General features: G+C 50.7%; 1 protein-coding gene across 4 annotated transcripts; it reads left to right on the plus strand.

Moving 5' to 3' along the window:
- The first annotated feature begins 6,958 nt into the window (after window positions 1-6,958).
- TMEM53 (transmembrane protein 53) lies at window positions 6,959-18,063 on the plus strand. Of its 4 annotated transcripts, XM_077824604.1 has the most exons (4): window positions 6,959-7,053; window positions 9,453-9,565; window positions 13,056-13,631; window positions 16,199-18,063. In XM_077824604.1, the coding sequence occupies exons 1-4, from the start codon at window positions 7,011-7,013 to the stop codon at window positions 16,220-16,222; spliced, it is 756 nt and encodes a 251-aa protein (XP_077680730.1). In that variant the 5' UTR covers window positions 6,959-7,010; the 3' UTR covers window positions 16,223-18,063. The 4 variants fall into 4 exon arrangements, with proteins under 4 accessions (XP_077680730.1, XP_077680729.1, XP_077680731.1 ...); XM_077824603.1 differs by lacking the exon at window positions 16,199-18,063 and having other exon boundaries at window positions 13,056-13,867; XM_077824605.1 differs by lacking the exons at window positions 6,959-7,053; window positions 16,199-18,063 and having other exon boundaries at window positions 9,465-9,565; window positions 13,025-13,867.
- Window positions 18,064-25,612: the final 7,549 nt, after the last annotated feature.

Below are 25,612 nucleotides of genomic sequence, written 5' to 3' on the forward strand. Positions count from 1 at the left end.
ATGCTGATGGTGTGCTCTTATCCTGCTTTTATTAGGAAGCAGCAATAATCCTCACTGTTCAGAAACACCATCACCAGCCTCTGGACAGGAGGATTTGAGGAATAAAGGGTGCTTTCCTATTATCCAGCTGGGGAGAAGAGTTGGTCTGAAAATGATCACACAATACAACTAACTGAGGACATAATGGTACCAGACTGACTGTTATAATATTATGCACCTATATGGTGCTCTTCATCCAAAGATCTCCAAGTGCCCTATAAATAGGGGGTAAGTATTCTTATTATCCTCATTTTACAGATACAGAAACAAATTCACAGAGAGGGGGAAAGACTTGCCCCAAGCTCACACAGTAACTCAGTGGCAGAGTGAGAACAGAACCAAGTCTCCTCACTCCAAATTGTCCGGTCCAGCTACTCAATGAGCTGCCTCACTCATCTCGCTAGATCAGATAAGCTTAGAGGATTGGACACCAAGTCAGTACTTTGTTGGGAGGACTCTAAGGAAAACCCAGGTGATTTAGGAACTGTTGTTGGCTATTCACTAGGTAGCTGTGAGTGGCACCTTGAGTTTAGGAGGTGCAGCCCTGGATGAGTTGGGAGATGGGAAGGAAAAAGTGGTTTTAAGATATCTTTGCACCCACCAGATTCCAAGCCTTGCCCAGCCCCTGGCACAAGTTAGAGCCTGCTTGGCCCATCCACTTTTCGCCATGGTCCCCACCCCTGCTCGTATCTCTTCCCCCCGAGGTTCTGCCCCCCGGCCAGGCTGGCAGCTAGAGCCTGGCCCCAGTAGCCCAGGCAGCTGTGGAGAGCCATGGATCCTCCAGCTGCCCGGGGTAGCGGTGCCTGCCCAAGAGTTGCCCCTGGCCCATGGCCCCACTCCCCAGGCCCTCCGCCCAGGGCAGGTGGAGGGTCTGCGGCTCCCCACAGCTGTCTGGGCGGCTCTTACCATGGCGCAGCTCCAAGGCCCTGCCCTCAGGCTGGAGCTGGGTCGGAGCAAGAGCCACGCAGGCAGCTATGGGGAGCTGCAGACCCACCACCTGCCCTGGGCAGCGGGCCAAGGAGGCGGGGATACAGACCAGGGTCTGCTCTTGGGACCCCCTGACCCTGGGTAGGTAGAGGGTCCCAGGCTCCCTGGCCCTGCTCTGGCTTAGCTGTGGGTGGGGCTTTGGGGGGAAGAGATGGGGCAGGGACGGGACCGGGGGGGCGGGCCTTTGCCCCTCCACTTTTGGGAAGACTCTGCTGCCCCCCCACCAAACCCACAATCCTCACTGATCCAGCAGGCCCCTTCCTTCCTCCCTCCCTAAAGCTCTATGACCGTTGCTCCTTCTCCAGACCCCCTGCTGAAGCAGCCCCCTACTATTTTCTCTCCTTGGTCCCACTGACACCCCCAGCACCCTTTTGCCCCCAAACCCGGTACCTACTCTCCCTCTAACCCAGTTGGCGCCCAAATCCATAGCCGCTGACTTCGTGGGTGCTCCGGGGCTGGAGCACCCATGGGGAAAAATTGGTGGGTGCAGAGATCCCCGCCCTGCGCCCCCACCCCAGCTCACCTCTGCTCCGCCTCCTCCCCTGAGCGCACCGCGTCCCTGCTTCTCCCCCTAGCTCCCAGTGCTTGGCACTGCGAAACAGCTGTTTCGTGGCATCAAGTGCTGGGAGGAATGGGGGAGGAGGGGGAACGCAGCATGCTCTGGGAAGAGGCGGGGTGGGGCAGGAATTTGGGGAAGGGGTTGGAATGGGGGCAGGGCAGGGGTGGAGTCGGGGTGGGGCAGGGCCGGGGGCGAGCACCCACCGGCACCTGGAAAAGTTGGCGCCTATGCCCAAATCCATCTAATACTAGTCCCCTTGCTAGCTCTGCGAAACTCCATTTCCTCCAATGCTCACCCCACCCCAGCTGGGATGCCCCTACACCCTCTTCAGTTCCCCCATGGCTCCCAATAGCTCTTTGAGGAAGGGGCTGTGTGAGATCCTGGTCATTTCCTTTACCCGTGGTTGTCTTCTGGGGGTGATTGGCTGGCTCTCGCACCATGCTCATTATTCCATGAAGCACTGTGTCTCCTCCAGTCCTAAAAGAATCTCTCTGCCTTACTCCTACATAGCCAGGCCAATAGCAAACTAAGCCAGCAGGTCTCTGGCTTATTGGAATGGTTTGGCAGCACTTCCTTTCCCAGTGGGAAGGATGTCCCTGCGCTAGGAGTCCGAACATGGACAGAGTTGCCAGACTTCTGTCACCCTATCTGCCATGAACCCAGCCCTCATCCCACCCTCCCTTGCTGCCACCCAGCGAGCCCCAGCTCCATCCATCCAACCCGTCCTCACCCAACCCCACCCTGCCCACCTACCACCCACTCCTATTGACTCAGTCCTCCCCGCATCTGCCTGCACCCACCTACCCAACCCATCCTCACCTCCCCCACTCCATCCTTCCCCTACCCACCCCTATCTATGAAGAGAAATTCCATGTTTGAATAATAAGAGTATAGCAGTAGGGATGTATTACTGACCAGGATGGTGATGGTGATTGTGAAATGCTCAGGGAGATTAGATAGGGTATAAAAATAGAAAATTCACTAATAATGGGGGATTTCAACTATCCCCATATTGACTGGGTACATGTCACCTCAGGGTGGAATGCACAGTTGAAGTTTCTAGAGACCATTAATGACTGCTTCTGGAGCAGCTAGTTCTGGGACCCACAAGGGGAGAGGAAATTCTTGAGTTAGTCTTAAGTGGAGCAGAGGATCTGGGCCAAGAGATGAATACAGCTGAACTGCTTGGTAATAGCGACCATAATGTAATTAAATTTAACATCCTTGTGGGGGGAAATTACCAAAGAAGCCCACCACAGTAGCATTCAACTTCAGAAAAGTGTACTACATAAAAATGAGGAAGCTAGTTAAATGGAAATGAAAAGCAACAGTCACAAGAGTGAAATGCTTGCAAGCTGCATCGAAACTTTAAAAAAACCCACCCCACCATAATAGAGGCTCAAATTAAATGTATAACCTACATTAAAAAAAGTAGTGAGAGTATCAAAAATATACCAGCATGGCTAAACAACAGAGTAAAAGAGGCAGAGGCAAAAAGGCATCCTTTAAAAATCAGAAGTCAGATACTACTGAGGAAAATAGAAAGGAGCGTTAACTCTGGCAAGTCAAGTGTCAAAGTATAATTAGGCAGGCCAAAAAAGAATTTGAAGAGCAACTACCAAAAGGCTCACAAACTAACAGCAAATAATTTTTAAGTACATCAGAAGCAGGAAGCCTGCCAATCTGGGGATCATTGGACAATCAAGGTGCTGAAGGAGCTTTCAAGGAAGACAAGGTAATTGGAGAGAAGCTAAATGAATTATTTGCATCAGCTTTCACTGCAGAGGATGTCAGGGAGATTCCCAAACCTGACCCATTCTTTTTAGGTGACAAATCTGAGGAACCGTCCTAGATTGAGGTGTCAATAGAGGAGGTTCTGGAACAAACTGATAAATTTAACAGTGATAAGTCACCAGGACCAGATGGTATTCACCCAAGAGTTCTGAAGGAACTCAAATATGAAACTGCAAAACTACTAACTGTGTTTTGTAACGTATCATTTAAATCAGTGTACTAGACAACTGAAAGGTAGGTAATGTAATGCTGAGTTTTAAAAGGCTTCAGAGGCGATCCTGGCAATTACAGGCCAGTAAGCCTAACTTCAGTACCAGGCAAACCTGATTGAAACTATAGTAAAGAATAGAATTATCAGAAACTTAGATGAACACAATTTGTTGCAGAAGAGTCAACACTGCTTTTGTGAAGGGAAATCATGCCTTAACAATCTATTAGAGTTATTTGAGAGGGTCAACAAACACGTGGACAAGGGTGATCCACTGGGTATAGTGTACTTGGACTTTCAGAAAGCCTTTGACAAGCTCCCTCACGAAAGGCTTGCAAGCAAACTAAGCAGCTATTTGATAAAAGGGAAGGTTCTCTCATGGGTCTGTAATTGGTTAAAAGACAGGAAACAATGGGTAAGAATAAATGGTCAGTTTTCAGAATGGAGAGATGTAAACAGCGGTGCCCCCCAGGAGTCTGTAATGGGACCAGTACTGTTCAACATATTCATAAATGATCTGGAAAAAGGGGTAAACAGTGAGTTGGCAAATATAAAATTACTCAGGAAAGTTAAATCCAAAGCAGACTGCGAGGAGTTATAGAGGGATTTCACAAAACTGGGTGACTGGACAACAAAAAGGCAGATGAAATTCAATGTTGATAAAAGCAAAGTAATGCACATTGGAAAACATAATCCCAACTATACCTATAAAATAATGGGGTCTAAATTAGCTGTTATCACTCAAGAAAGAGATCATTGTGGATAGTTCTCTGAAAACATCTGCTCAATGTGCATCAGCAGTCAAAAAAGCGAACAGAATGCTAGAAACCATTAGGAGAGGGATAGATCATAAGACAGTAAATATCATGACACTATATACATCCACAGTACCCCCCCACACCTTGAAAACTGTGTGCAGTGCTAGTTGCCCCATCTCAAAAAAAGATATATTAGAAAGGGAAAAGGTGCAGAGAAGAGCAACAAAATGATTAAGGGCATGGAACATTCTCCATACAGGACACATTAAAAAGACAGGGACCGTTCAGCTTGGCAAAGAGACAACGAAGGGAAGTTACAAAGTTACAATAGAGGTCTACAAAATCATGATTTGTGTTGGGAAAGTGAATAAGGACGTGTTATGTACCCTTTAACATAACACAAGAATCAGGGGTCACTCAATGAAATTAATAGGCAGCAGGTCTAAAACACACAAAAGGAATTACTTCTTCACACAACGCAGTCAACTTGTGGAACTCGTTGCAGGGGATGTTGTGATGACCAAAACTGTAACTGGATTGAAACAAGAATTAGATAAATTCATGGAGGACAGGTCCATCAATGGTAATGAGCCAAGATAGTCAGGGATGCAACCCCATGCCTGGGGTGTCCCAAAGCCTCTGATTGCCAGAAGCTGGCAGTGGATGACAGGGGATGGATCACCTGATAACTGCTCTGTTCTGTTCATTCCCTCTGAAGCATTTGGCATTGGCCACCCTAAGGAGACAGGATACTGGGCTAGATGGATCATTGGGTCTGACCCAGTATGGCCATTCTTATATATCGAGCAACCCCCGCTGCCCTCCCCCACTGCCTGCATCCACCCCATCCTTGCCCTACTCCATTCCATCCTGCCACTCCCACCCCTACCTACCAACCCTCAGCCCCTGCATCTGCCTGCACCGACCCACCCCGCCTACCACCCCCCAGCCCTTCCCTCCCTGCCTGCACCCCCCCACCCCCCAAGCCCTTCCCTCCCTGCCTGTACCCCCCACCTACCACCCCTCAGCCTTTCCCTCCCTGCCTGCACCCCCCCGCCTACCACCCCCAGCCCTTCCCTCCCTGCCCGCACCTCCCTGCCTCCCACCCCCCAGCCCTTCCCTCTCTGCCTGTAACCCCCACCTACCAACCCCCAGCCCTTCCCTCCCCTCGCCTCCCACCCACAGCTCTTTCCTCCCTGCCTGCACCCCCCCAACCCACCACCCACAGCTCTTCCCTCCCTGTACCCCCCACCCACCAGCCCTTCCCTCTGCCAGCACCCCCCACCTACCAACCCCCAGCCCTTCCCCCCCCGCCTCCCACCCACAGCTCTTCCCTCCCTGCCTGCACCCCCACAACCTACCACCCACCAGCCCTTCCCTCTCTGCCAGCACCCACCACCTACCACCCCCAGCCCTTCCCTCCCTGCCTGCACCTCCCCGCCTACCACCCCCCAGCCCTTCCCTCCCTGCCCGTACCCCCCGCCTACCACCCCCCAGCCTTTCCCTCCCTGCCCGTACCCCCCGCCCACCACCCCCCAGCCTTTCCCTCCCTGCCCGTACCCCCCGCCCACTACCCCCCCACCTTCCACCCGCCTACCACCCCCCAGCCTTTCCCTCCCTGCCCGTACCCCCCCCCACTACCCCCCCACCTTCCACCTGCCTACCACCCCCCAGCCTTTCCCTCCCTGCCTGTACCCCCCGCCCACTACTCCCCCACCTTCCACCTGCCTACCACGCCCAGCCCTTCCCTCCCCGCCTGCCTGCACCCCCCGCCTACCACCCGCCAGCCCTTCCCTGGCTGCCGGCACCCCCCCAACTACCACCCCCACCCTGCACCCCCCCGCCTACCACCCCCCAGCCCTTCCCTCCCTGCCTGCTCCCCCTGCCTACCACCCCCCAGCCCTTCCCTCCCTGCCTGCTCCCCCTGCCTACCACCCCCCAGCCCTTCCCTCCCTGCCTGCTCCCCCTGCCTACCACCCCCCAGCCCTTCCCTCCCTGCCTGCACCCCCCGCCTACCACCCCCAACCCTTCCCTCCCTGCCTGCACCCCCCACCACCACCCCCCCCAACCCTTCCCTCCCTGCCTGCACCCCCCACCACCACCCCCCCCAGCCCTTCCCTCCCTGCCTGCACCCCCCCCCCCCAGCCCTTCCCTCCCTGCCTGCACCTCCCTGCCTCCCACCCCCCAGCCCTTCCCTCCCTGGCTGCCTGCACCCCCCCGCCTACCACCCCCAGCCCTTCCCTCCCTGGCTGCCTGCACCCCCCCGCCTACCACCCCCAGCCCTTCCCTCCCTGCCTGCCCCCCAGCGCTGGTGCGCCCTATAGAGGGGGTGTCGATTGGACGCGACTCCCTCTCACCTCCCCGCCAGCTCTTCAGATTGATTGACATCTCTGACGAACAAACCACAGGCCGTCCTCACCCAGCCTTCGACCAATGGAGAGCCTCATTCCGATCCGGTGGGCGGGGCGCTGGAGAGAGAGCGGTTGCTAGGGGCGCGGGTTCTCTTTGCCCGTGAGAGGCGCGTTGCTAGGATGTGAGGTCACAGGGCGTGGACCTTGAGCGCTCCGATTGGCTGGCGTCGCAGGAGAGGGCCGTCACTTCCGCTGTGGGGGGACGAGCGCTTCGGTCCGAGGGTGGGGCTGCGATCTCCTCAGCGCGTCCGAGCATGGGGGCCAGGGAGCTGGACTATACCATCGAGCTGCCGCCGGGTACGGGGCTGGCCGAGGGGTGGGGTCCCCAGGGTCCTCGCGGGCGTGGCGGGTCCGGGGGCGGCGCGTGTCCCAGGCCCTGCGGGGAGGAGTGAGGTCGGGGGGGGGACAGGGCGAGATCGAGGGAGTGGGTGTCTGATGCCCCGGGGGGAAGAGGTGGGGGGGACAGGGTGAGGTCGGGGGGGTGGGTGTCTGATGCCCCGGGGGGAAGAGGTGGGGGGGGACAGGGTGAGGTCGGGGGGGTGGGTGTCTGATGCCCCGGGGGGAAGAGGTGGGGGGGGACAGGGTGAGGTGGGGGGGTGGGTGTCTGATGCCCCGGGGGGAAGAGGTGGGGGGGGACAGGGTGAGGTCGGGGGGGTGGGTGTCTGATGCCCCGGGGGGAAGAGGTGGGGGGGGACAGGGTGAGGTCGGGGGGGTGGGTGTCTGATGCCCCGGGGGGAAGAGGTGCGGGGGGGCAGGGTGAGGTCGGGGGGGTGGGTGTCTGATGCCCCGGGGGAAGAGGTGGGGGGGGACAGGGTGAGGTCGGGGGGGTGGGTGTCTGATGCCCCGGGGGGAAGAGGTGGGGGGAGACAGGGTGAGGTCGGGGGGGTGGGTGTCTGATGCCCCGGGGGGAAGAGGTGGGGGGAGACAGGGTGAGGTCGTGGGGGTGGGTGTCTGATGCCCCGGGGGGAAGAGGTGGGGGGGACAGGGTGAGGTCGGGGGGGGTGGGTGTTTGAGGCCCAGGGGGGAAGAGGTGGGGGGGGACAGGGTGAGGTGAAGGGCGTGGGTGTCTGATGCCCCGGGGGGAAGAGGTGGGGGGGGGACAGGGTGAGGTGAGGGGCGTGGGTGTCTGATGCCCCGGGGGGAAGAGGTGGAGGGGGGACAGGGTGAGGTTGGGGGGGTGGGTGTCTGATGCCCCGGGGGGAAGAGGTGGAGGGGGGACAGGGTGAGGTCGGGGGGGTGGGTGTCTGATGCCCCGGGGGGAAGAGGTGGGGGGGGACAGGGTGAGGTGAAGGGCGTGGGTGTCTGATGCCCCGGGGGGAAGAGGTGGTGGGGGACAGGGTGAGGTGAGGGGCGTGGGTGTCTGATGCCCTGGGGGGAAGAGGGGGGGCAGGGTGAGGTGGGGGGGTGTCTGATGCCCTGGGGGGAAGAGGTGGGGGGGACAGGGCAAAGTGGAAGGGGTCTGATGCTGGGGGGGACAGGGTGAGGTGAGGGGGGGGTCTGATGTCCCAGGAGGAAGAGGTGAGGGGAGGCAGGTGTCTGATGCCCTGGGAGGAGGGGTGCGAGTGTTTGATGTCCCCAGGGGCTGTGGAGTGTTGTCCCTAGTAGCCTAGGGGGCTTAGTGTCAGGGGTGTTGCTGTTGCAGGATTTGCCCTTAACCCTTCTATCTTACATTCCTTTTAGCAAAATAATCCTGTTTGGATACTGGGTTGTGCTCCCTGGTGGCTTCAGGGAGAGCTGGGTTTACACAGGGCTCCCGCCTCCTTTAAATCACTTCCTCCGTTGTGCCTGGGAGTGTTAATCAGAAACAGTTATTTGTGGCAGAATGGTCTGTGTATGGAAACAACACTGGGCAGGGCCAGACTATCACCCTGTAAGCTTATTGCCATAGCCCAGGTCCTTCTCCAGCTGGTGTCTGTCACTCTCATTCCACTGCATCTGATATTAGGTTGGAAAATCTTTGCGGCAACTACCATCTCTTTTTATGTCTCTTTAAAGGACCGAGAGCTCTATTGGGGTGGCTTAAAAACAAGACAAAACTAATATCTTTGGGGCTTGTCTACACATAGAGTTATTCCTGATTAACTCCTCATGTAAACACTCTTATTTTGTTCCTTGTTCCTGTTCCTGTTTAGTTTAACGCACTTTCAAAGGATCAGAGCTAACTCCATGTGTAGACAAGCCTTAAGTAACCAACTGAGCTGGAAAGTTTTTTTTTTAATGCAAATGTAAACTTGTCCAAAAATCAGTGAGCCTGTTTCCCTCCACATACGGTGATGGAAAAACCTGCCATTTGCCACTGGTAAATGGATTTTTTTGAACCCTGAATTTTAGAAACATTTATAATGTGAGCTTCTAGTTTTTAGCATCTTTACCCCCTTATTTGTGTCCTACCTTGGCCTGTAGCCTTTTGTCTTTCTTTACACTAGAAGTTGTTCGGGGCAAGATTTGTCATTTATTTTTTGTACTGTGCCCAGTACAATAGGGCCCCAGTCTTGATTGTATTGTACCACAAATAATATGGCAATAATAGCTGATAGGCTACGGAAGGAATCCAGTTATCAGCACAATAGTAGCACTACAGGCTCGGGGGTGGGTTAAACCCACTATCCTTATTAACTAGTTTGGTTGCAATTTCGCTCTGACTCTAGTGGACTGAAGGGCAGTTTCATTTTTAAAAATCTTCTGGTTTATTTCAGACACTAGTCCAGAGAGGGGAAACACAAATAACCTGCCTGTGGTAATTCTGCTGGGGTGGGCTGGCTGCCGTGATAGACACCTGGCGAAATACAGCACCATCTACCATCAGAAGGTGAGTGGATCATTCATCTTTCTATGCCAATATAAAGCTGTAGCAAGGCTACCTGAGGAATTTTCTCCCCTGCACTCTGGTGAAAAGACCTTACCCCTTCTTATGACTCCAGAGAAGCCCTAGAAGAAAGTGTTGGGCTTATTTTTGTGTGAAAGCTCCTTGGATGTTCAAGTAGCATGTTGACATTCTCTGCACGCTGTCTTTAAGACCCTGGTTATGTGTACAACGAAGAGGCAGGAAGTGCTTCCTAAAAGGAATTATTTTTTGCCTTTTTTCAAAGTTTCTGAAGTCTTAAAGATTTGAAAACCAGTATAAATCTTTGTCCTCCGTTTATCCACAGAACATGTATAACATGGGCAGTGAGTACAGGCTGCATACATCTGTACAGACCTGGCAGGGCCAACTTTAAGGGTCAAAGGCAAGTTCAACCATGGCTTATTCAGCCTCTGGCCTTTCTTCTGAGACTAACAAGTGTGCTGGTTATTGATGGCTTTTGTGATCAGGTTGCCTGGCTACTGGGGATTGATTTAATGCCCCTAAACTCATTTCACACAATTTATGGAACAGCCATCAGATGGTAACAATGTTCAGTCATTACCAACCTGGACAGGATTTGGTATAGTGACCTAGAAATGGAAGTTTCTGACAGTGTCTGTCTCATTTTCAGTCCACTTTTAAAATATGTTGCTTTGCTGGTCTATGGAATGATGGAAAATGCATGGCTTTTGGACCTAATGGAATCTAGGCCCATTATTTCTCATCTCTTTCACAATATGTGAGAATGGACTTTGTTTTGGTTCCAAATTTGTTACAAAGATAGATGCCAAAGTTCTACTTGGAATACTACCCAGCATGACTGCCTCACATGCCCTCCTCTGAACTGTTAATGTTTAACCTGACATGAGATCATATATTAAAGTGTGTTCTAGTACAGAATGACTTGTGACTGGATGTCTCAGGATTGGTAACAGCATTTCACTGCTCAGTTGCAACTGGCCACAGCATTCCGCAACTGCTCAGTATCCTATATGAAATGCATTTGGTGTCTCAGTCCCGTTGCCAGAAAGGTAGGTGTCTGCATTCTAAAATACACAGTTTCATTTAGTCCTACCTAGTTCCCTTTTTAGCAATCCTAACAGAGACTCTAAGGATGGAATGAGCCATGGAGAATGAACGCCCTTCTGACCCTTATATGATTAATATTTAGCACTTTACAAGGATTAAGCCACACAACTGTGTCTGGGAGAAAAATTTCCATTGCCATTTTAATGGAAAATTGGGTTTTTGACTAATTTTTTACTCTGTGGATTTCTTTTATTACATCAAACACCCAAAACCAGAACATTTGATTTGCATGTGGTGCCATATGAGGGTTGTAGTTTTTATGTCATGTACTTATTTTCCTCTGTGGGCTGAACTCCCCAGCTAGACTGCACCTGCCGCATGCTGCTTTCCAGATAGATAGTTTCAGTGAAACCACTATCCCAGCTGTATTTATTCAGACACTGAGTAAAAGTTTCAAATCATAAGGTGTTGGAGGGTTGACGAGATGCGGGAGACTTTTGGGAGGGTTTGTCTTCTGGTGTGCTTAGCTGCAATTACTTGAGTGATTATGTTACCTTGGCTTTTTTATTATTATTTGTTTTTATTTCCCTAATTCCAAGATCTCTTAAATGAACTTTTTGAATCTTTACAAATGAAGCTGAAGCCATAGGGTGGTTATGGACTCAGAAACTGAAGGGGGAGGGTACACCTGATAATTATCATGGTTTTGTGTTCTGCGATGCCAAGTGGGAGACCCCAGCTCCCCTGCCAGCCTCATGCTTTGTGTGGGTGGGAAGCCCAGTGGAGGCAGCATGCTCAGCCAGTGGGAAAAGATGGATAATGCGGTACTTTTTATTGCCCAGGGGCCATCAGGCACCCCTGCTGGTCTACTGAGGATTGTTGACATGCTGCCGTGGGACACTTGGCAAGTCCTCCTTGGCCAGAAGGAGGATGGGCAGGATGCAGACCCTTGAGGGTAGGAAATCCAGGGGAAGTGAAGGGATGTGTAGGGTTCTAATAGGGATGTGGGTGGACCTTCCTTCCTCTAGGAAGTATGAATGCAAAACCCAGATGATTTTAAATCTATTAGAATAGGTGAAGATTTCTTCCTCCCTTCTCCCCAGTCTCCTCTGAACATAGCTGTTTTAATGCCTTTTCTCTGCATTTCTCAAGCAGAAATGCCAATAAATGCCTTTGCTGAGCTAATGTAAAAGATGGAGTGCTACTGCAACTAGCATTTATATAGAAACTTCTGTGGGGGCCCATTGCTTCAGCACCTGGGTGCCTGACATCATTAAAACCTACCATTAGTAAAGAGAATAGTCAGAGTAATACAGTGCATATATCCAAATGTGGGGGCTTCGCTATGTAGCCAAGCGCCCTAAGCTCTTTGGTACATGGTTCCGCTTATTAACAGTTCCTCAGTTACCAGCAAAAGCTGCCGTTATCCGTCAGTTGGTAATAAGTGGAAAGCAACTTTGCAGGGTTGCAGCCAGGGAATGAAACACTGGGATAGATCTTCCCTGCATGTGGGCAGGGCAGCAGCAGAGAGGGGGCTGCAGCACAGATGTGGGGGCTTTCTACAGGGAATGGGGCACGGAGGGTCTCTCTCCTTGAATTCTCTGTGGGTTGGGGTTCAGCATGTCCTAGTGCTTCCTTCCCTGGGTGCAGGGAGAGGTACTGTGCAGCTCTGGTGTCTGGGCTGCATCCCCCACTCCTTCCCTGCCCACAGCCCCTTACCTCCTGTGCTGTCCCTGGACACAGGTAGGTTTTCAGGGCACTGCCCTAGAAGGAAGCACAAGGACAGGGTGAGTGCTGGCTGGAGGCAAGTTTGCAGGGCTGCAGTGAGGGAAGGTATGTCCCAGCACTTCCTTCCCTGGCTGCAACCTTGCAAACCTGCCTCCAGTTGGGGTCTTTCTTCTAAAACATGTTAATAATCAGCATGGTATTACCAATATCCAAATCCCATTAACATTAAAGTCAATGGAACGCGATTGGTTCTTGGCCAAATGTTGCTATTAACCAGAAGTTGTCAATATCAAGGTGGCTTTTAAGTGGAATCTACTGTGACACCCCCATCCCTCCCCCATCTGATCAAATAGTTATAGGTTAGCAAGCTTCAAAAAAGGCCACCCATAAAAATGGCTTCTACAGAGGATCTTGGCTGGGATAAGTATTACCAGGTCCTGATGCTACTGGGCCCAAATGATCACCAGCCAGGGACAGGAGGAAATTCCTTCTCCTTCACCAATGTTGTGGATGATGTTATACTAAAGATGCACTAATGGTGAGCCAGCCCTGGCCAATTCCTGATTCAGGAAGAGGGGACCATTGCTCTTTCCCATAGGGCAAGTGCTATGAACACAGTGGCAGATTAGGATCCTGAAGGAGCTTGCCTTTCTATGTAACATACAGCCCTTGATGGGTGTCTCTCTGTTCCTCCCAGGGGTGCACAGTTATCCGCTACACAGCTCCATGGAAGATGGTGTTTTTCGCAGACAGCTTTGGCATCAGGTCCCTCCAGACCCAAGCTAGAAAGCTCCTGGAGCTGCTCTTTGACTATAAAATTGAAAAGAAACCCCTGCTGTTTCATGTGTTCAGCAATGGCGGGGTCATGCTTTACCGCTACATCCTAGAGCTTATCCACATGCACGGGCAATTCAGCAACCTCAAGGTGGTGGGCACCATTTTTGATAGCTCCCCGGGCAGAAGAAACTTGATGGGGACTCTGCGTGCCTTGGCAGTTGTCTTGGGATCAACTAACGTGCTGCTCAAGTATTGCCTCCTGCTTGTCTTCGCCATCCTGGTGGTGGTGCTGCGGATCCTGATGTATCCAGTGACTCGCTTCTTCCATGAGATCCATTATGATGCCCTGCTGAAGGGGCCTTCGAGGTGGCCCGAGCTCTACCTCTACTCCAAGGGTGACAGAATCATCCTGGCCAGTGACATAGAGCACATGATCGAGGCCCGGCGGCAGCACAATGTTGCAGTGAGAGCTGTGGACTTCTCAGACTCTGCTCATGTGAGTCACTTGCTGGCATATCCCTCCTATTACATGAGCCTCTGCACCTCTTTCATGTATGACTGCGCTGGATGCGCGTAGGGTTCACCAAGGCAGAGATAGCAAGTGCCTGTGTAAAGACCCCCAGCAGATGCTCCCTCTTCACTGGGATCACACCAGAAACAAACTGTGCTCTCTGTCTCTCTGTCTCTTTCTTCAGCATCTCTCTGCTCATAATAAAATCCTGATTCACCAAGGGCAAGTCATGCCTGACTAATCTAATTGCCTTCTGTGACAAGATAACTAGCCCTGTGGAAGAGGGGAAAGCGGTGGACATGTTGTTCCTTGACTTTAGCAAAGCTTTTGACACAGTCTCCCATAGTATTCTTGCCAGCAAGTTAAAGTAGTATGGGCTGGATGAATGGACTATAAGGTGGATAGAAAGTTGGCTAGATTGTCAGACTCAACGGGTAGTGATCAATGGCTCCATGTCTAGTTGGCAGCCAGTATCAAGTGGAGTGCCTTAAGGGTCGGTCCTCGGGCTGGTTTTGTTCAATATCTTCATAAATGATCTGGAGGATGGTGTGGATTGCACCCTCAGCAAGTTTGCAGATGACACTAAACTGGGAGGAGAGGTAGATATGCTGGAGAGTAGGGATAGGATACAGAGGGCCCTAGACAAATTAGAGGACTGGGCCAAAAGAAATCTGATGAGGTTCAACAAGGACAAGTGCAGAGTCCTGCACTTAGGACGGAAGAACCCCATGCACCGCTACAGACTAGGGACCGAATGGCTCGGCAGCAGTTCTGCAGAAAAGGACCTAAGGGTTACAGTGGACAAGAAGCTGGATATGAGTCAACAGTGTGCCCTTGTTGCCAAGAAGGCCAATGGCATTTTGGGATGTATGTGTAGGGGCATTGCCAGCAGATCGAGGGACGTGATCGTTCCCCTCTATTCAACATTGGTGAGGCCTCATCTGGAGTACTGTGTCCAGTTTTGGGCCCCACACTACAAGAAGGATGTGGAAAAATTGGAAAGAGTCCTGCGGAGGGCAACAAAAATGATTAGGAGACTGGAACACATGACGTATGAGGAGAGGCTGAGGGAACTGGGATTGTTTAGTCTGCGGAAGAGAAGAATGAGGCGGGATTTGATAGCTGCTTTCAACTACCTGAAAGGGGGTTCCAAAGAGGATGGCTCTAGACTGTTCTCAGCGGTAGCAGATGACAGAACAAGCAGTAATGGTCTCAAGTTGCATTGGGGGAGGTTTAGGTTGGATATTAGGAAAACCTTTTTCACTAGGAGGGTGGTGAAACAGTGGAATGCATTATGTAGGGCGATGGTGGAATCTCCTTCCTTAGAAGTTTTTAAGGTCAGGCTTGACAAAGCCCTGGCTGGGATGATTTAGTTGGGGATTGGTCCTGCTTTGATGAGGGGGTTGGACTAGATGACCTTCTGAGGTCTCTTCCAACCCTGATATTCTGTGATTCCACCACCCTTCCCCAGAGCTTGGAGACACAGAATTGCTGATTTCTAGGCATCTAGTACACAGCTGGATGTCTGAAGCCTCCAAATCGGTTGTTGGGCTGGTCGGAGGTGATGGTGCTAAGTAGAGTCAAGAGAGTCTAAATGAATATAACTTACATAATAGGGGTAAAATCCTGTCCCTGCTGAAGACAATGGGAGGGTTGCCAGGAGCTTTCATGGGGGTGGGCTTTCACCATAGGAGGCCAGAGAAAGGAGTGAATTAATGTGACTGGGGAGCACTACATCCCCCTTCTTATACCCTCTTTCCCCTTTCCCTGCTGCCCTCCACTTCGTAGTCCTGGGCGTGTAACTTACGTCACCATCCATGCTCCATCTTGTTACACTGGAGCAATTCTGTGATGTCCCTAGCAGCCAGGGCTCTCCGCTTAGCCTAGGTTTTGGTTTTTTTTTTTCTCTGCTGCTTCCTCCAGCCCACCGTTGAGTCTGCTGAAGCTCTGCAGTGTCACCTCATTCTCCCACTCCCCCCACTCTTCTATTTACACCCCTCTGCTCTCAGCTGTGCATATAGTCACATTGACGAGGACAGAATGAGACTCTTGGCAGAGTCTTTAATAGGGCAGACCAATGCAGGTCCCTCCCTGTCTGCGCCCTCAAGGCACTGCACCTCAGCCCTACTCCTAGCTGGAGATCAGCTACAGCAATCAAACACAGTGTCTCCGAAAGCCCAGTGTAGGTAACTGCACCCCAGTGTATCAGCCTGGTTCTATTTAATAGGGGCTGAGGCAGAATGGCCAAGGGGCTGCTCCCTTGCTGGATGGCTCAAATCCCTGTAGCTGAGTTAATTTAAAGCTTTATCTGTGAAATATCTAACATGTCTCAGTGTCTGGTCTTTGTTCCTCTCCCCTGACGCTTCCCTCTCATTGCTGAAATCATTGGGTGAGTAGCTGTGTGTTGCTGTGTAGATTTACCAGTCTGTTAAGGTGTGTGCCCAGGAGTGCAGGGCGGTCACTTTGAGTATCTGTAACCCCGAGTTCTATCTCACCTCCTGTGCCCAAATTTCCTGGGTCTTTCAGAAACTGCTTTCTCTTTGATCCTCTAGGGGAGAGCCTTCATTACCAACTAGCATCATTGCTCACATTCCAGAAGATTTGTTGACTAATCTACACACACGAACACTTCAGAGTGTGTTGCTTACTCCCTGTACAGACATGTTTGATGGGATGAGCCAAGCTAGAAAACATCCTGTTCGGGTTTTCTTCTGTGGAGGGGGAGTGAGGTGTTAAAGTAGGGGAAGGACTATACTACAATCTACGAAGGTTGAATTGGTTGAATTCTAACTGATCCGACTTTCTGTGTGTTTATGGATCTTGGCTTTTTGGGAGGGTAGGGGGTAGATTGAATTATAACCCTGGAAAAGCCTGCCACTTTCCAGCACAGCATGATCTAATCTGGGGCCTCTGAAATGATGCTTGTCCCGCGAAGGATCCAGTGCCCTGTGAACACCTGTACAGCTGCCTGAAGACACAGTTCGTCCCTGTGGTTTTCTGTGCAGCCTCCCCTCCTGCATACAGCAATCATGCTGACTATGGGATGTTCATGAGTTGTTCCCCCAGCAAGAGTCGCTTTGTAATGTCATTACTTTCCTCCTCTGCAACCCCACAAATGTGAATCAGAGCAGAGTAGTACCCTGTCATTTCACTGAGGGTCCAGTTGCAGGGTTGGGAGGAAATGCTTATTCAAATGCACTTGAAATGGGGATTTAGAAATGTATTAATACCGTTTATAATGTATTTTACAATCTGCCTCAGTTTGCAAGCAGAAACAACAGTCCAACTGCAGCTATTTTCAGCTTCCCAAACAGCTCAGAGAGGCCCTACAGTAGAACTGGGGAGTCCTTCTAAGTCTTCTTTTGACATGTATATGACTGTTTGCATGTTTCCTGAATCTCCTCTGTTAAACTGACCCCAAAAGCCTAATACTGTGATGAGGAATTAAAGATGAGAGAGGAAGATAAAATGTCAAACTTACAATGACTTTTAAGAGAGTCACCATTTCTGCCTGTCACCATGCTCTAGAGCAGGGGTCGGCAACCTGCTGCACGTGTGCTGATTTTACTGGCACGCTTCTGCCAGCCAGGGTCCCGGCCGCTGCCCCTGCTCAGCCTGCTGCTAGCCTGGGTGAATGGAACCCCAGGCCGGCAGCAGGCTGAGCGGGGCCGGCGGCCAGGACCCCAGCTGGCAGGAGCTGGCGGACGGAACCCCAGACCGGCGGTGGGCTGAGCCGCTCAGCTCGCCATCTGGGGTTTTGTCTGCCGATGTAGTGTATTAAATTTCTTCCTGTAGGAATGTGCTACTTGCGAAACACCAGGACTGTCAGCCGTAAGTAGTACACTGTAAGTAACGCATTCCTATGGGGAGAAATTTAATACAGTACACCAGGGAAGGGAAGGCTGTGCCTCCCCAAACAGCCTGCCCCCTATCCGCCCCCTCCTACTTCCCGCCCGCTGACCCATCCAAACCCGCCCCCACTCCTTGTCCCCTGACCACCCCCTCCCGGGACCCCCTGCCCCTGACTGCCTGCCTCAGAATCCTCCACCCATCCAACCCCCCGCTCTTTGTCTCCTGGCTGCCCGTGACTGCCCCGACCCCTACCCACGCCCCTGAGCGGCTCCCCGGCACTCCCACGCCTATCCAACCGTCCCTGTTCCCCATCCCCTTACCATGCCACTCAGAGCACCTGGACTGGCCGCCCTGTAATTAGTACACCATAAGTAGCGCATTCCTATGGGGAGCAATTTAATACACTACACCTGTCCCCGCTCATCCCGCTGACAGTCTGGAGTTCTCAAAATATGTTCTCTCCCCCCTTATCAAAAATTACACTACAATTAGCTTGAAAACTTGAAAACTTTGTATATTACAGTAATTGTTAAAAAATGTATAATAAAGACATAGGTTTTGATGAAGCAAAGTAGTTGTACTTATGTGCCTGTGCTTAATTTGTGTTTTCGATGATTTACCTTCTAAAAAAATCTCGCGTCTTGCACCCCCACAAAGGGCGTCTCACACCCCAGGTTAAGAACCACTGCGCTAAACTGATCTTAATTTTAATTTAATTTTAAATGACGCTTCTTAAACATTTTTAAAACCTTGTTTACTTTACATAGGACAATAGTTTAGTTACATAATATAGACTTAGAGAGAGAGACCTTCTAAAAATGTTAAAATGTATGACTGGCACGCGAAACCTTAAATTAGGCACGCCGCTTCTGAAAGGTTGCCGACCCCTAATGTAGAGTCTGTCCAGTGAATCCAGTCTAACACAAATACTAAAAACTCATTCCTTCTTCCTAATGGAGAAGCAGATTGTAGCATCACGTTTCCAGCTGTTGAGCTATTGGTGGAGATAAAAGCAGGGCCTGTCAGTACATTTTTCCCCTCTTCCCCCCTCTCCCTCCCCCCAGCATTGCAAGCAAACTACAGGTGCAATGGGAAGGAAGAATGCAGGGTCCAGTAGCAATGGAACACTCTAAAATCAATCTGGAGAGAACAACTTGCACTTTTAAAAAAGTATCAATATGTCATGGGTTGTTACCAATCCCTGAGATGGTAGGAGGGAAAATGAGGTTGCTTTTATGTGAACTATGAAGGAAAAGAACAACAAACTATGTAGCAACACAACCCTGTCCTTACATTTTGTGTATAAGCAGTGTGTGAATTAACTGGAAAGGTGACACTCAAGTGCTGACTTAATTGGATTAATTTTAATGAGCTTGTTACAATTTTTTTAATAGGTAGTTTTCTCCCAGCATTGGGGTATATTTTTCTGTGATTTGGATTATCTTCTCCCCCTTCAGAAGTCTTCAGCTCAGATTTTTCCTCCCATTCTGCTTGTGAAACTTGGACATAACTAAACCCTCCTGCCTGTATCCCGAACAATGTCTTCAGTGGAGTGTATAGACCGGAACATTTGTTTATGGTGTATTTTTAACTTTAGATGCCAAAAACAGTCAAGAAGCCGATCTGCATATGCAGTGTTCTTTTGGTAGCAAGCTGCTTTCTCTAGCATTCTTGTTCATCAGGGGAATCCACATAGCCAAGGCTGTATTTTTGTTTCTGAACATCAAACCAAAGAGTTGCAGAATTGTAAAAGCTCCCTCTTAAGGAGCAGAGATATTAAAGAAAGGTTATCAAACTATCACTTGCCTCAGCAGTGGCTTCTGGAGGCATAGCTTTTATAGAAACATGTAAGCGCATTCCACTGAGCACACCTCATGAATTAATACAATCACAGTGAGTGGGAAATGTAGTACGCAGATTTGACAACTGAACATTGTGGAGCATCTATTTGTGTGGCTATTCCACAACATGGCCAGCAGGTGGCAGCACTAAACCAACTATTTGGCTGCTCTATTGTCTATTAGAGAAAACTGCTGAAATCTATTTACATGAATTTCCATGATTAATGAGCCCTATTTAAAATTAAGGACTAATGTACACACCCACCTGCCCCCTTGAACATTAGGCAAATGCATATCAAGCCAGTTGAATTACAGAATAACCTGTAACCACAAAGTTTCAGTGGTGGGCTCATTTCCACACCCAATGAGGGACTGTAGTTTTAATTGTGGTCAAGTGTTGTATATTACTTGGTATACTATATTTTTTTCTCTTCCCCTCTTTTCTGCTATATAACACATGCCCCTTTTTTGCCCCCTTGTGTTTCTGGTTCCTGGTGTTTGAAACAGTGGGTTAATACACTGGCTATTTCTGACTGGAGAGGTACATTCAAATACTAATCGGATCACAGGTGAAAAATGTTTTTTAGTATAATCCCTCTTATTCCCCAGTGGGCATCTGTCTACCTTTCCAGGCTGCCGCACAGTGTGGTGCAGCTGGCCATCTGTGCTAGAGGGAAGCCCAACATTGGAATGGGAGGTCCAGATGCAGGCGTGTTTGCAGAGCTGGAAGATCCTGGCCCTAGACTGGTGTGGGGGTATTGCAGGTCAGGGCTAAGGGGTGAAGCCTTCACAGTAGAGGCCCTGGTCACAAGGGGGACTTAGGTGCCCAACTATCTCTTTAGGGGCCTAAAAACAACTGTTAGATGCCACTGGCATTCACAAAACCCTTGCTTAGCTACTGCCGAACCCTGCAGGCACCTAAATTTTCTCTGTGCCTAAGTTTCCACAGGTAAAGTCCCCTAGGCCCCTACATTTCTGCTAGTGGGCATGCATGCAGCCACTGGGGTCTTGCATGCGGCTGCTCCTGACCCATGCTTAAGTCCCATTGGGATTCCCAAAGCAGGAAGAGGAGAAGGTGGTGATGCCACTTAAAACTCCCTTGTGAAGCTGGCCCTAGCTGGTTTTACAAGATAAGGAGTAGTGAATGTCACGAGCTCCAAATTTACCTACAAACTAAAAAACAAAACAATTATTTTCACTAGACTTGATCCACCTGGTTTCAGAGTAACAGCCGTGTTAGCCCTGGTCTACACTAGGACTTTAGGTCGAATTTAGCAGCGTTAAATCGATGTAAACCTGCACCCGTCCACATGATGAAGCCCTTTATTTCGACTTAAAGGGCTCTTAAAATCGATTTCCTTACTCCACCCCTGACAAGTGGATTAGTGCTTAAATCGGCCTTGCCGGCTCGAATTTGGGGTACTGTGGACACAATTGGACGGTATTGGCTTCCGGGAGCTATCCCAGAGTGCTCCATTGTGACCGCTCTGGACAGCACTCTCAACTCAGATGCACTGGCCAGGTAGACAGGAAAAGAACCGCGAACTTTTGAATCTCATTTCCTGTTTGGCCAGCGTGGCAAGCTGCAGGTGACCATGCAGAGCTCATCAGCAGAGGTGACCATGATGGAGTCCCAGAATCGCGAAAGAGCTCCAGCATGGACCGAACGGGAGGTACGGGATCTGATCGCTGTTTGGGGAGAGGAATCTGTGCTCTCAGAACTCTGTTCCAGTTTTCGAAATGCCAAAATCTTTGTCAAAATCTCCCAGGGCATGAAGGACAGAGGCCATAACAGGGACCCGAAGCAGTGCCGTGTGAAACTGAAGGAGCTGAGGCAAGCCTACCAGAAAACCAGAGAGGCGAACGGCCGCTCCGGGTCAGAGCCCCAAACATGCCGCTTCTATGATGAGCTGCATGCCATTTTAGGGGGTTCAGCCACCACTACCCCAGCCATGTTGTTTGACTCCTTCAATGGAGATGGAGGCAACGCGAAAGCAGGTTTTGGGGATGAAGAAGATGATGATTGATGATGAGGTTGTAGATAGCTCACAGCAAGCAAGCGGAGAAACCGGTTTTCCTGACAGTCAGGAACTGTTTCTCACCCTGGACCTGGAGCCAGTACCCCCGAACCCACCCAAGGCTGCCTCCTGGACCCAGCAGGCGGAGAAGGGACCTCCGGTGAGTGTACCTTTTAAAATACTATACATGGTTTAAAAGCAAGCATGTGAAAGGATTACTTTGCCCTGGCATTCCCGGCTCTCCTGGATGTACTCCCAAAGCCTTTGCAAAAGGTTTCTGGGGAGGGCAACCTTATTGCATCCTTCATGGTAGGACACTTTACCACTCCAGGCCAGTAACACGTACTCGGGAATCATTGTACAACAAAGCATTGCAGTGTATGTTTGCTGGCGTTCAAACAACATCCGTTCTTTATCTCTCTGTGTTATCCTCAGGAGAGTGAGATATAATTCATGGTCACCTGGTTGAAATAGAGTGCTTTTCTTCAGGGGACACTCAGAGGAGCCCGTTCCTGCTGGGCTGTTTGCCTGTGGCTAAACAGAAATGTTCACCGCTGTTAGCCACGGGGAGGGTTGAGGGGGTAGCCACGCGGTGGGGGGAGGCAAAATGCGACCTTGTAACGAAAGCACATGTGCTATGTATGTAATGTTAACAGCGAGGTTTACCCTGAAAGAGTGTAGCCACTGTTTTATAAAATGTCTTTTTAAATACCGCTGTCCCTTTTTTTTTCTCCACCAGCTGCATGTGTTTCAATGATCACAGGATCTTCTCCTTCCCAGAGGCTAGTGAAGATTAGAAAAAAAAAAAAACGCACTTGAAATGTTTTCCGAGCTCATGCTGTCCTCCCGCACTGACAGAGCACAGACGAATGCGTGGAGGCAAATAATGTCAGAGTGCAGGAAAGCACAAAATGACCGGGAGGAGAGGTGGCGGGCTGAAGAGAGTAAGTGGCGGGCTGAAGAGAGGGCTGAAGCTCAAATGTGGCGGCAGCGTGATGAGAGGAGGCAGGATTCAATGCTGAGGCTGCTGGAGGACCAAACCAGTATGCTCCAGTGTATGGTTGAGCTGCAGCAAAGGCAGCTGGAGCACAGACTGCCACTACAGCCCCTGTGTAACCAACCGCCCTCCTCCCCAAGTTCCATAGCCTCCACACCCAGACGCCCAAGAACGCGGTGGAGGGGCCACCGGCCAACCAGCCACTCCGCCACAGAGGATTGCCCAAAAAAAAGAAGACTGGCATTCAATAAATTTTAAAGTTGTAAACTTTTAAAGTGCTGTGTGGCATTTTCCTTCCCTCCTCCACTACCCCTCCTGGGCTACCTTGGTAGTCATCCCCCTATTTGTGTGATGAATGAATAAAGAATGCATAAATGTTAAGCAACAATGACTTTATTGCCTCTGCAAGCGGTGATCGAAGGGAAGAGGGGAGGGTGGTTAGCTTACAGGGAAGTAGAGTGAACCAAGGGGCGGGGGGTTTCATCAAGGAGAAACAAACAGAACTTTCACACCGTAGCCTGGCCAGTCATGAAACTGGTTTTCAAAGCTTCTCTGATACGTACCGCACCCTCCTGTGCTCTTCTAACCACCCTGGTGTCTGGCTGCGCGTAACCAGCAGCCAGGCGATTTGCCTCAACCTCCCACCCCGCCATAAACGTCTCCCCCTTACTCTCACAGATATTGTGGAGCACACAGCAAGCAGTAATAACAGTGGGAATATTGGTTTCGCTGAGGTCTAAGCGAGTCAGTAAACTGCGCCAGCGCGCCTTTAAACGTCCAAATGCACATTCAACCACCATTCTGCACTTGCTCAGCCTGTAGTTGAACAGCTCCTGACTACTGTTCAGGCTGCCTGTGTACGGCTTCATGAGCCATGGCATTAATGGGTAGGCTGGGTCCCCAAGGATACGTATAGGCATTTCAACATCCCCAACAGTTATTTTCTGGTCTGGGAATAAAGTCCCTTCCTGCAGCTTTTGAAACAGACCAGAGTTCCTGAAGATGCGAGCGTCATGTACCTTTCCCGGCCATCCCACGTTGATGTTGGTGAAACATCCCTTGTGATCCACCAGAGCTTGCAGCACTATTGAAAAGTACCCCTTGCGGTTTATGTACTCGGCGGCTTGGTGCTCCGGTGCCAAGATAGGGATATGGGTTCCGTCTATGGCCCCACCACAGTTAGGGAATCCCATTGCAGCAAAGCCATCCACTCTGACCTGCACATTTCCCAGGGTCACTACCCTTGATATCAGCAGATCTTTGATTGCGTGGGCTACTTGCATCACAGCAGCCCCCACAGTAGATTTGCCCACTCCAAATTGATTCCCAGCTGACCGGTAGCTGTCTGGCGTTACAAGCTTCCACAGGGCTATCACCACTCACTTCTCAACTGTGAGGGCTGCTCTCATCTTCGTATTCATGCTCTTCAGGGTAGGGGAAAGCAAGTCACAAAGTTCCATGAAAGTGCCCTTACGCATGCGAAAGTTTCGCAGCCACTGGGAATTATCCCAGACCTGCAACACTATGCGGTCCCACCAGTCTGTGCTTGTTTCCCGAGCCCAGAATCGGCATTCCACAGCATGAACCTGCCCCATTAGCACCATGATGCATGCATTGGCAGGGCCCATGCTTTCAGAGAAATCTGTGTCCATGTCCTGATCACTCACGTGACCGCGCTGACGTCGCCTCCTTGCCCGGTATCACTCTGCCAGGTTCTGGTGCTGCATATACTGCTGGATAATGCGTGTGGTGTTTAATGTGCTCCTAATTGCCAAAGTGAGCTGAGCGGCCTCCATGCTTGCCTTGATATGGCATCCGCCGTTGCTCTGACGGAGGGAGGGGCGACTGACGACACAGCTTACAGGATTGGCTTCAGGGAGCGAAAATCAACAAAGGGGGTGTCTTTACATCAAGGAGTATTTCAGGCAGGACTTCACGGAGGGTTCCAATAAGAAATGGTGCACCTAAGTTATTGTTATTGGAACAAGGAGGTTAGCCTGGCCTCTGATTGATACATGGCTAGATTTACCTCGCTGCACCTTCCCTGTGAGTGACTGCAGTGTGACCTAGAGGAATGAGTCCCCTAGACGGGGGAAGGAGGCAAATGAGTACAAAAAAAATCTGGTCTATTTCTTGTTTTGATCCACTCCATCTATCTTTTACATCTTTGGCTGGCAGCAGACGGTGCAGAAGGACTGCATGCCATCCACATCTCATGGCTACTTGGCAGAAGATGGTACAATACGACTGCTAGCCATCCTCATCTCTTGCCTGCTCACCATAAGACGGTTCAATAGGACTGACTGCAGGACTAAAGAGAATGACCTGGTCAAGTCACTCCAAATTTAGTCCCTGCGCCCATGTCTGCCCAGGCGCTCCCAGCCGACGTGGCCAGGAGCACCTCGGACACAACAATGACAGCTACCAGTCATATTGCACCACCGGCTGCCAGAAGGTAATGGGTTGCTGCTACTGTGTAGCAATGCCGTACCATGTCTGCCAGCACCCAGGAGACATACGGTGACGGTGAGCTGAGCGGGCTCCATGCTTGCCGTGGTATGGCGTCTGCACAGGTAACTCAGGAAAAAAGGCACGAAACGATTGTCTGCCCTTGCTTTCACGGAGGGAGGGAGGGAACGGGGGCCTGACGATATGTACCCAGAACCACCCGCGACAATGTTTTAGCCCCATCAGGCATTGGGATCTCAACCCAGAATTCCAATGGGCAGCGGAGACTGCAGGAACTGTGGGATAGCTATCCACAGTGCAACGCTCTGGAAGTTGACTCTAGCCTCGGTACTGTGGAAGCTCTCTGCTGAGTTAATGCACTTGATGCACTTAGAGCATTTTCTGTGGGGACACACACACTTGAATATATAGAACCGATTTCTAAAAAAACGATTTCTATAAATTCGACCTTATTCCGTAGTGTAGACATACCCTTAGTCTGTATTCGCAAAAAGAAAAGGAGTACTTGTGGCACGTTAGAGACTAATCAATTTATTTGAACATAAGTTTTCGTGAGCTACAGCTCACTTCATTGGATGCATATTGTGGAAAGTCTTTGCTCAAATAAATTGGTTAGTCTCTAAGGTGCCGCAAGTATTCCTTTTCTTTTTGATCCACCTGCAGATCCAACCCATCAAATCAGGTCTGTGGTAGCAAGTGAGGGAGCCTGGAGCCCTCTAGAGGTTAATGACAGTAATGCAGATGGTCCAATTTTGATTAATTTCACAAGTGCACGCCTGCAGGTACATA

Source organism: Eretmochelys imbricata, chromosome 8 (genome assembly GCF_965152235.1).
Source record: "Eretmochelys imbricata isolate rEreImb1 chromosome 8, rEreImb1.hap1, whole genome shotgun sequence".
Taxonomy (NCBI): domain Eukaryota; kingdom Metazoa; phylum Chordata; order Testudines; family Cheloniidae; genus Eretmochelys; species Eretmochelys imbricata.

Excerpts from the sequence above, each read along its gene's own strand:
- TMEM53 (XM_077824603.1), top strand. The coding sequence starts at position 7,011 with ATGGGGGCCAGGGAGCTGGACTATACCATCGAGCTGCCGCCGG. Across the intron at positions 7,054-9,452 it reads TACCATCGAGCTGCCGCCGG|ACACTAGTCCAGAGAGGGGA; the intron begins GTACGGGGCTGG and ends GGTTTATTTCAG. Across the intron at positions 9,566-13,055 it reads GCACCATCTACCATCAGAAG|GGGTGCACAGTTATCCGCTA; the intron begins GTGAGTGGATCA and ends TGTTCCTCCCAG.